This window comes from Ahaetulla prasina, chromosome 14 (genome assembly GCF_028640845.1).
Source record: "Ahaetulla prasina isolate Xishuangbanna chromosome 14, ASM2864084v1, whole genome shotgun sequence".
NCBI classification, from domain to species: Eukaryota; Metazoa; Chordata; class Lepidosauria; order Squamata; family Colubridae; genus Ahaetulla; species Ahaetulla prasina.
In genome coordinates, this window is record NC_080552.1 from 16,722,812 (window position 1) to 16,733,953 (window position 11,142).

Sequence of the window (11,142 nt, forward strand, 5' to 3'; positions counted from 1 at the left end):
AGAATAGAATAGAATAGAATAGAATAGAATCCTTTATTGGCCAAGTGTGATTGGACACACAAGGAATTGGTGCATACGCTCTCAGTGTACATAAATAGAATGGAATGGAATGGAATGGAATGGAATAGAATAGAATAGAATAGAATAGAATAGAATAGAATAGAATAGAATCCTTTATTGGCCAAGTGTGATTGGACACACAAGGAATTGGTGCATACGCTCTCAGTGTACATAAATAGAATGGAATAGAATAGAATAGAATAGAATAGAATAGAATAGAATAGAATAGAATAGAATAGAATCTTTTATTGGCCAAGTGTGATTGGACACACAAGGAATTGGTGCATACACTCTCAGTGTACATAAATAGATTTATGATTTATATTGATATATTGATCATCAATTGTGTTGTAAATGTTGTACCTTGATGAACGTATCTTTTCTTTTATGTACACTGAGAGCATATGCACCAAGACAAATTCCTTGTGTGTCCAATCACACTTGGCCAATAAAATTCTATTCTATTCTATTCTATTCTATTCTAGAATGGAATGGAATGGAATGGAATGGAATGGAATGGAATGGAATAGAATAGAATAGAATAGAATAGAATAGAATAGAATAGAATAGAATAGAATAGAATAGAATAGAATCTTTTATTGGCCAAGTGTGATTGGACACACAAGGAATTGGTGCATACGCTCTCAGTGTACATAAATAGAATGGAATGGAATAGAATAGAATAGAATAGAATAGAATAGAATAGAATAGAATAGAATAGAATAGAATCTTTTATTGGCCAAGTGTGATTGGACACACAAGGAATTTGTCTTTGGTGCAGAAGCTCTGAGTGTAGATAAAAAGACAAGATACATTCGTCAAGAATCATAAGAACCATTGCTTATTTGTACCCGATGACTATCATTAAGTGTTGTACCTTATGATTCTTGAAGAACGTATATCTTTTCTTTTATGTACACTGAGAGCATCTGCACCAAGATAAATTCCTTGTGTGTCCAATCACACTTGGCCAATAAAAAATTCTATTCTATTCTATTCTAGGCAGGGAATGCGAATGCAACCAATAAAGGCGAATGCACGTGGGGATGCAAGCTGTCATTATTCTCAGGCGCCTGGAACACTTTCACTTCCTTGTGGTTTTGCAGCCAGCCTCTCTTTTGTGAGAGCGTGATTTGGGAGTGGGGGGGGGGTGGAGAGTGTCGCCTGGATCCAAGTGCGAAGTCCCCATGGATCACTGCACATCCACTGTGCCTCTGCCCCAAATTCTAAACTCTTCAGTGCCATCTTTTATTTTATTTTATTTTTCTCGGGGTGGGTGGGGCAGTGATGAAATCCAAACTTTTTACTACCGGTCTGTAGGCATGGCTTGGTGGGCATGGTGTAGCTTGGTGGGTGTGGCTCGATGGGCATGGCAGGGGAAGGATACTGCAAAATCCCCATTCCCTTTCCACTCCTGGGAGAAGGATAATTGCAAAATCTCCATTCCCTTTCCACTCCTGGGAGAAGGATAATTGCAAAATCCCCATTCCCTTTCCACTCCTGGGAGAAGGATAATTGCAAAATCTCCATTCCCACCCCACTCTGGGGCCAGCCAGAGGTGGTATTTGCCGGTTCTCCAAACTACTCAAAATTTCCGCTACCGGTTCTCCAGAACCGGTCAGAACCTGCTGAATAGCACCCCTGGGGTGGGGGGTGGAGGGAAGAGGATCTCTTTAATCTGTACCCAAATCCAGACAGCTGGATTTGGCGGGAGGTTCACGGGTGTGGGTGTGTGGGTGTGTGCAATCCAGTAAATAGGTTAATCCAATAACCAGATTACGGCTCTTGCGCAAACACAGCCTAAGACATATATTAAACTGACCGGTGTGTGTGGGTGTGTGTTGGTTGTTGTCTTTCCCGACAGACTGATGGGTTTCAGGACGATGGCAAGAAGTGGGTCAGGATTAAATAGCTCAACCCATCATCCCCGGTGAGCTGAAACTGGTGGTCTCAGTCTTGGCAAAGGAGACATAAACAAGGACACTTTTTCCTTACCTCTCTCTTGTCCGAGAATCTGTCTTTTTCTCTCCCTCTTTTTTTTTTTCCTGGGAAAAACAACAAAAATAATCTCCTGAATAATCTCCCTGGTGGACACTGCAGGGATGTTGTGCTTCCTGTCATAAAAGGTGGACAGGTTGCCTCGCTGAATTGTAAACTTCCCAACTAGATTGATGGCTTAACGCTTGCTACTAGTGGAAGGAGGGAGGAAAGTCTATAGGTTTGGAGGATGTTTTTAAGGGGTGCTAAACGCTGACTTAGGGGACACGGTGGCTCAGGGGCTAGGACACCGAGTTTGTCGACTGAAAGGTCGGCAGCTCGGCGGTTCGAATCCCTAGTGCTGCCGTGTAATGGGGTGAGCTCCCATTACTTGTCCCAGCTTCTGCCAACCTAGCAGTTCGAAAGCAGGTAAAAAACCCAAGTAGAAAAATAGGGACCACCTTTGGTGGGAAAGTAACAGCGTTCCATGTGCCTTTGGCGTTGAGTCATGCCAGCCACATGACCACGGAGACATCTTCGGACAGCGCTGGCTCTTCAGCTTTGAAACGGAGATGAGCAGCACCCCCTAGAGTCAGCAACAACTAGCACGTATGTGCGAGGGGAACTTTTACCTTTACCTTTAAACGCTGACTTGCATCCACAGGGGAGAATGCTCAGGGTTGAACTGGGGGGAGGTGTCCCTTTGTGCTGTCTGAGCTTCGTGGGTTTTTGAGCTTCGTTGTTTTCCACTTAAGGAACTATCAATTCATGAGCCACTATCATGAGCCACGTTGGCGCAGTGGTTAGAGCGCGGTACTGCAGGCTGCTTCTGCTTTCTGCCGGCTGCCTGCAATTTGGCAGTTGGAATTTCACCAGGCTCAAGGTTGACTCAGCCTTCCATCCTGGGTAAAATGAGGACCCAGATTGTTGTGGGCAAGAGGCGGACTCTGTAAGTAAATACATTTCCGCTACCAGTTCTCCAGAAATGGTCAGAACCTGCTGAAACCCACCTCTGAATTGCAGCGTCCCAGGGTCATGCGCTTCCCCCTTTGCGACCTGACGAGCAAAGTCAAGGGGGAAGCCCGATTCACTTAACAGCCGTGTTACTGATTTAACAACTGCAGTGATTCACTTAACAACAGTGGCAAGAAAGGTCGTAAAACGGGGCAAAAGTCCCCCTTAACAAATATCTCGCTTGGCAACAGAAATTTTGGACTCGACTGTGGTTGTAAGTTGAGGACTACCTGTACTCCACGTAAAGACTTTCCCAACCTGGCTGGGCTCCAGAATTCTCAGCCATGGCCACCCTTGAGTGAGGAATTCTGGGAGATGAGATCCACACCAGCAGAAGTCATCCCAGTTGGTAAAGACTGGTTTGCAAGCATTCACCATGCATACCGTATGGATGCATGAGCAATAGGGAAGCCTACGCATTGAGGGCCAATGCATTGCTGAACTACAGCTCCCAGCATCCTTCGGTTTAGTTCCTGGGAGATGTAGTTTAACAGATTTCCCTCTCTCTGCCCAAGGCCCAGATGCATCTCAGACTGTGATTCAATTTGCATAAGAAGCTCAGGTTTTAAGGAAGAAGAAAAGAGGTGTCTGTTTTAGCAATGGGCAGTGTTACAGATATTAGAAGAGGAAGTGATGTTTGGGATGGAAGGGAAGGGAAAGGAAAGGAAGGGAAGAGAAAGGAAAGAGGGAGGGAGGGAAGGAAGGAAGGAAGAGGGAGAGAGAGAAAGAAGGAAGGAAGGAGAAAGAGAGAGAAAGGAAAGAAAGGAGAGAAGGGGAGAGAGAGGGAAGGAAGGAGAAACAGACAGAGAGAACGAAAGGGAAGGAAGAGAAAGAAAAAAAGAAAGAAAGAATAGAATAGAATAGAATAGAATAGAATTTTTTATTGGCCAAGTGTGATTGGACACACAAGGAATTTGTCTTGGTGCATATGCTCTCAGTGTACATAAAAGAAAAGATACGTTCATCAAGGTACAACATTTACAACACAATTGATGATCAATATATCAATATAAATCATAAGGATTGCCAGCAACAAGTTATAGTCATACAGTCATAACTGGAAAGAGATCGGTGATTGAAAGAAGGAAGGAAGGGAGAGGGAAGGAAGGAGAAACAGAGTAAGAAAGAAAAAAAGGAAGGAAGAAAGAAAGAAAGAGAAAGGAAAGAAAAAGGAAAAAAAGAAAAAGAAGGAAGGAAGGAAGGAGAAGAGGAAGAGGGAGAAAAAGAAAAAAGAAAGAAAAGAAAAGAAAAAGGAAGGAAGAAAGAAAAGAAAGAAAAGAAGGAAGGAGAAAGAGAGAGAAAGAAGGAAGGAAGGAAGGAGAAGAGGAAGAGGGAGAAAAAGAAAAAAGAAAGAAAAGAAAAGAAAAAGGCTTTTGTATAATTTCAATCTCATTTTCAATCTGCAGGGTGCCTCAGAGTGATCGTTTCTAACAGAATCACAATCTCATCCTAGAAACGCTTGGAAAGGTAAGTAGATCAAATTTTAAAACAATCCCAACCTCCAGCTTGTAAAAAAACAAAACAAAAGCCAGTTTAAAGAGTGTTTGTTGCTTCTTTTCTTCCCCTTTTCTTTCAGAGTTGGTGAGAGTGAATTCTAGCTGTGGCTGAATGTGGCGAAAACTTGCCAATTTTGTTTCCTCAGCTGTAGAATTTGACAGTAGCATCATTGCTTCTATTGGAGATGTGGGGAGAGAGAAACCCAAATGATAACAAGTCTGGTGTTTCAGGCAATCTGTCAAAACTCTGAGTTGTATGTCATGACATCATGCAGAAAGTATTGGGCGTGTGATGTTTGAGACAAGGTGGTAAAAGTTGCATCCGTTGTATTCTGACACACTCAAATGCTCATGTGCTTGTTGGGCCGAAAGAGCCCAACAATTCGACCCTGAGCTACACTAATCCTTCATTATGGAAAATTCTGGAGTTATACAAGGCCTCTGGTGGCTCAGGCTGGTAAGACAGTCTGTTATAAACACAGCTGCTTGCAATTACTGCAGGTTCAAGTCCCACCAGGCCCAAGGTTGACTCAGCCTTCCATCCTTTATAAGGTAGGTAAAATGAGGACCCAGATTGTTGGGGGCAATAAGTTGACTTTGTATATAAATATACAAATAGAATGAAGACTATTGCCTTATACACTGTAAGCCGCCCTGAGTCTTCGGAGAAGGGCGGGATATAAATGCAAAAAAAAAAAAAAAAAGGCAGACTTAGGCCTAATCCTGTTACCTTTACCCTTCTTCTTCTTAATAAAACAAGGGTATATATCAGAGGTGGGTTTTAGCAAGTTCTGATCAGTTCTGGAGAACCGGTAGCGGAAATTTTGAGTAGTTGGGGAAACTGGTAAATACCACCTCTGATTGGCCCCACCCCCCATCTATTCTCTGCCTCCTGAGTCCCAGCTGATTGGGAGGAAATGGAGATTTTACAGTATCCTTTCCCTGCCATGCCCACCAAGCCACGCCCATAGAACCGGTAGTAAAAAAAATATTGAATCCCACCACTGGTATATATATCCCCAGCTATGTTCATTTCCTGCCTTGAGTGAAATGTTCTTAATTTACTACGGACCCTGAGACTTTATAAATCCAGAAGACGACAACGGCCAGGAATCATTTATCCCCGGTGAAAACAAATGAATAGGAGAGAGAGAGAGAGAAGAAAAAGGAAGCTTGCTAGCTTTTCAAAACATTAAAAGGCTTCTTGGCTTAATTGATCCTCCTCTGAGTAATTCTTCCTTGGAGGCAGTGTCTAATTGAAATCAAATGTACTGTTGTGATTGCTTTAATTTTGCTGTTGCCTCAGTAGGCTTCATAGTTTAGGCTGCAGAAATCTTTCCTCTACAAAACATCTACAGAAAAGATGTGGAGACTCTAGAAAGAGTGCAGAGAAGAGCAACAAAGATGATTAGGGGACTGGAGGCCAAAACATATGAAGAACGATTGCAGGAACTGGGTAGGTCTAGTTTAATAAAAAGAAGGACTAGGGGAGACAGGATAGCAGCCTTCCAATATCTCAGTATCTCAATATCTCAATATCTTCCAATATCTGCCACAGAAAAGAGGAAGTCGAGCTATTCTCCAAAGCACCTGAAGGCAGGACAAGAAGCAATTGGTGGAAACTAATCAAGGAGAGAAGCAACTTAGAACTAAGGAGAAATTTCCTGACAGTGAGAACAATTAATTAGTGGCACAATTTGCCTCCAGAAGTTGTGAATGCTCCAACACTGGAAGTTTTTAAGAAGATGTTGGATAACCAATTTGTCTGAAGTGGTGTAGGGTTTCCTGCCTGAGCAGAGGGTTGGACTAGAAGACCTCCAAGGTCTCTTCCAACTCTGTTATTCCAAAACAATTTCAGTAGATCTTTGTTTTGCATTCATATGAAACAATATTTAGGCCAAAGGGAGGGGGACGACTTATACTTGCTTCTCCCACTACTAAAATTGCAAGCAACCACTGCAACTCGGTTGCTTTTGGCTTGCATCCTTGCTGCTCAGGAATGCAACGGACCGCATTCATGCAAAATGACCGCATTAGTGCGGTGAAATGCATCACAGCTGCTGCAAATTCAGAATTCTGCTCTGGCTGCAATTTCGCGTAGCAGTCGCTAGATGGCGCTGTTGGCCAAAACATTTGGCCATTAGCGGCTGGGACAGTGTGTGGTTTTTCTGAAGGGGGAGCAGGAAGAGAGAGAGAGAGAGAGAGAGGATTGAAGATTATGAAAGCCAAGCTAGACTTCGTTCTTCTGAAAGGAAAACTTAAATACCTAAAATCCACTTTGCCTCTCCTGGATTTAAGCCAGCTGTCGTCATCATCTTTGCTAACAGGATTAAAGCGGCAACTTCAACGTTTGCATTTTCTCCTTTTCTTGGGAGTTCTGGTGTCTGCCTGTGGTAGGTTTCAGGGACCTTTTCTGATGGCCACCTGGAGAAGCTTTGGTTCTGAGCGGTTTTCCTCTCTCTCTCCTCCAAATGCTGGAGAACTCGGAAGCATCTTTTCAAAACATCAGGCCAACCGATACGAACTGAGCCTTCAGTTAGAACAGAGCCATTGCACGTAGAGGAGAAGCGACTGATCTTGGGCCAAGATTTGCCTTTCAGATTGATCTATCTATCTATCTATCTATCTATCTATCTATCTATCTATCTATCTATCTATCTATCTACCTACCTACCTACCTACCTATCTATCTATCTATCTATCTATCTATCTATCTATCTATCTATCTAGTGTCCTGCAAGTTTTCTGCCTCTGTAAAAGAATGCACCCGGGCTTGGTGCTATGCGTCAAATCAGAGCCAACCTTGGCAACTTTTAAGATTGATATGGACCAGAGGTGGGTTTCAGCAGGTTCTGACCAGTTCTGGAGACCTGGTAATGGAAATTTTGAGTAGTTTGGAGAACCGATAGTAAAATTCTGACTGGCCCTGCCCCCATCTTTTCTCTGCCTCCCAAGTCCCAGCTGATTGGGAGGAAATGGGGATTTTGCAGTATCCTTCCCTTGGAGTGGGGAGGGAATGGAGATTTTGCAGTATCCTTCCCCTGGAGTGGGGAGGGAATGGAGATCTTGCAGTATCCTTCCCCTGGAGTGGGGAGGGAATGGAGATCTTGCAGTATCCTTCCCCTGGAGTGGGGAGGGAATGGAGATCTTGCAGTATCCTTCCCCTGGAGTGGGGAGGGAATGGAGATCTTGCAGTATCCTTCCCCTGGAGTGGGGAGGGAATGGAGATCTTGCAGTATCCTTCTCCTGGAGTGGGGAGGGAATGGAGATCTTGCAGTATCCTTCCCCTGGAGTGGGGAAGGAATGGAGATCTTGCAGTAACCTTCCCCTGGAGTGGGGAGGGAATGGAGATCTTGCAGTATCCTTCCCCTGGAGTGGGGAGGGAATGGAGATCTTGCAGTATCCTTCCCCTGGAGTGGGGAGGGAATGGAGATTTTGTAGTAATCTTCCCCTGGAGTGGGGAGGGAATGGAGATCTTGCAGTATCCTTCCCCTGCCACGCCCACCAAGCCATGCCATGCCCAAGCCACACCCACAGAACCGGTAATAAAAAATTTTGAAACCCATCACTGGTGTGGACTTCAACTTCCAGAATTCCCCAGCCAACATGGGGAATGTAACTTTCTCTATTATTATCAGGTCAAAATATTTATTATAATCTCAAGTAATCGTAGCATGCTGGGGTTGGAAGGCAGTTTGGAGATCATCTAGGGTTGCCCAACCATGGCAATTTTAAGATCTGTGGACTTCAACTCCTAGAATTCTCCAGCTAACCATGCTGGCTGAGGAATTCTGGGAGTTGAAGTCCACAAGTCTTAAAGTGGCTATGGGTGGATACCCCTGGTTTAAAGGTACAAGAGCTGAACTGAGGAATTCTGGGAATTGAAGTCCACAAGTCAGTTGACTATCCAATAATAATCCTGTTGGTTCAGGAATTCTGGGAGTTGAAGCCCCCAAGTCATAAAGGGGCCATAGCTCCCCCACTCTGCCTTAGAGCTACCACCAACAAGGTCCTGTCTCCTGTTTCCCATTTCCTTATCCCTAAAAAGTAAGATTGTGCCAACAATCTTAGGAAACCGAACGACCGCTTTTGGCAGTGGTGTATAGACTGCAGCTGAGCACGCTGTACATTGATCAGACTCAACAAGAAAGGCATCTGATTTACTAATTGCTGGGTTAAATCACCTCTTGAGGAAGTTATAGATATGTTGTGTCTGCGCCCCCCGAGCCGGGCCCCCTGCCAGAAAGTGACTCAGAAAGGGAGGGGGAAGAGCCATCAGGACTTACCTCGGGAGCACCGGCTTCCCTGGCTCAGTTCCAGGAGTCAGAGGCAGGCCAGGTGGAGGAGATAACGAGGCCTCCGTCCCCTGACTCTTTTCCCAGCTGATGGCAATCAGGCCTGGCTGGACCCTAGGTTCCGTAGGCAGGAGAGGCGGGAACAACAGAAGCAGGGGTGGGGCAGGCCTAGGAAGTGCTGAGTCACAGAGCCACACCCCACAGGATATAAAAGCAGCAAGGGTTGCTATGCCTCTTCGTAGCAGGCAAATCAACTGCTTGATTAGAGCTGAAGTACTGTTGACTCATCAGCATCAAGGGAGATAACAGAGACACTTGGCAGACGCTCACTATTTTGCTGCCAGAGCTGATAGTGCCGGCTAATTAAGCCATCGCTCGGACTGAGGCGTGGGGTACAGAACAAGATGCCAATGTTTTCACATATGAGAAAAGTGAGTTAATGGGGACCTTCAAGGCGAAGAAGACAAAAACGGAACTTTTCTCCTGCCGCTCATCCAATATCCTTGATGCAGTTTCCAAGAGAGGTCCAAAAATGGTTTTATGAAGTCACTAACAAACCTGTAAAAATGTTGATGAGATCTCAGCGTTCAGCTTCTCCACTTCTAGAGTGGAAGATAACATGGGCGAAAGAGGTGTGAGTTTGTCAGGATGAAGAATAGAATAGAATGGTAGCGATAACGTGGAATTTAAGAAGCTAAAGTTAAACAAAGGGACTAGACTTCATTTAAATTTTAATGCCGGGAGCTTGACAGCCCTGATGTAGGAGAAGAACAAGCAGAGCTGGGGGTGGAGTTAAGTAAGTCATCAGCCTAGCATCCTTACATTGCCATGAATTGTCTAAATCCAATCCCTCTTGAATTTAGTCCGGTGCCAATTTAGCACTGCATTTAATTGACTAGATTCTTGTGCATAAGCTTAAGAAATAAATCTTCTGAATTTCAACATTATACGGCCCTGATTCTTTTGCCTAACAGTCAAGCTTGAGTTGGTCTTTTTAATGGCTTGGTGTGCGTTGCGCAAACGCATCATGTGGTTAGTTGATAATTCAGTGCGTTGGAAAAGCGGGCTAATGGGTTAACCCAGCAAGCAGGTTAAACATATTGAATTCACATTGCAAAGATGGAGATCACATGGCAGAGTCAAGTGGCCGGGGAAGGGAACTCTGCAAGCAAGCCTCTCAAATGTCTGAACCCAGATTATTATGGGTTGGAAGAGTGTGGTGGGGGGGGAGGAGAAGAAAAGGCAGGGAAATAACCTTTAGATAGAAAGTTGAAGCTTTATTAAAACAGCTGGAGCTGTTTTGACAGCAGCCACCAGCACCGGCAACGAACACCCCCCCCCAAAACACCCCCAGCCTGGGAGACAGATGAAACCAATAAATGCAGTTAATTGACTCTTGCTGCTAGATGAGTATTTGCAATCTCTTTAAAGGGATCAAGTGCTCCCGCTGGTGTCGGGAGCCCAAGAAAGTCTGCCAAGGAAACAGGCAAGCAATTAGCCCAAGGTACTATGGCTGGGTTGCCTTTTGCAACATGGATGTCGGAGGAGGACAACTGAACCAATAAGGGGCATTTTAGCTTGGGCAGGAGGGGAAATACAATTTTGGTTTTTTTTAAAGTGCATTCGGGAAAAGCACCTCACAGAAAAGAAAATTGTCTATGATTCATTGGCAGGAGAGAGAGAGAAATATTGCTTGCTGTATAATAACCAAATTTGGGGTCAATGGGAGTAGTTGAACATTCACAACAGAGCAGATCAAATATTTATTCAACCTCGGGATAAAGACTGATGTGGGATGTGCTGATCACGTCTATAACTTTAGGAAGAATAAGAGATGTATTATTTCTCTGTAAAATTTTAAAAACTGCCCGTCTGTCTCACAGAGGCACTGTCTTTCCCATCACTTCATGTTCCACTCCTTTCAATGGCCGACGTCATCCAGCAAAGGTGGATCTTCCACTGCTAGATTTGTGGGCCATAAGTCCCATGAATGAACGTTTGAACCAGGGAAGAATCTTATGATCTGGCTTCACTCATCGAAAGGGGCCGCTGGCTTCCGGAAGGAAGGCAAAAACTGTCGCTTTCCAGTTGAGTCTTATTAAAACAGCGCTTCTCAACCTGTGGGTCGCGACCCCGTTGGGGGTCGAATGACGATTTGCCAGGGGTCGCCTAAGACCATCGGAAATATGGGAAGTATACTTGCGAGTCGAAGAATCGCGCTCCAATGATTGACTCCACAAGCCAGCTGCAGGCTCTTCGAATCGGTAGCCGAATTCGGCTTCAGGTGCGATGAATTGAAA

The 11,142-nt window shown here is 44.5% G+C and overlaps 1 protein-coding gene across 1 annotated transcript in view; it reads left to right on the top strand.

Annotated features, from left to right (window-relative positions):
* The window catches only part of IQCK (IQ motif containing K), a 64,906-nt gene extending 60,014 nt beyond the window's left edge, over positions 1-4,892 (top strand). Inside the window, exons 11-12 of the mRNA XM_058157904.1 lie at positions 4,458-4,518; positions 4,628-4,892. Of these exons, the coding sequence (XP_058013887.1) occupies positions 4,458-4,472 (15 nt within the window). The 3' untranslated portion in view covers positions 4,473-4,518; positions 4,628-4,892. The remainder of the gene's footprint in view (positions 1-4,457; positions 4,519-4,627) is intronic.
* The last annotated feature ends 6,250 nt before the right edge of the window (positions 4,893-11,142 follow it).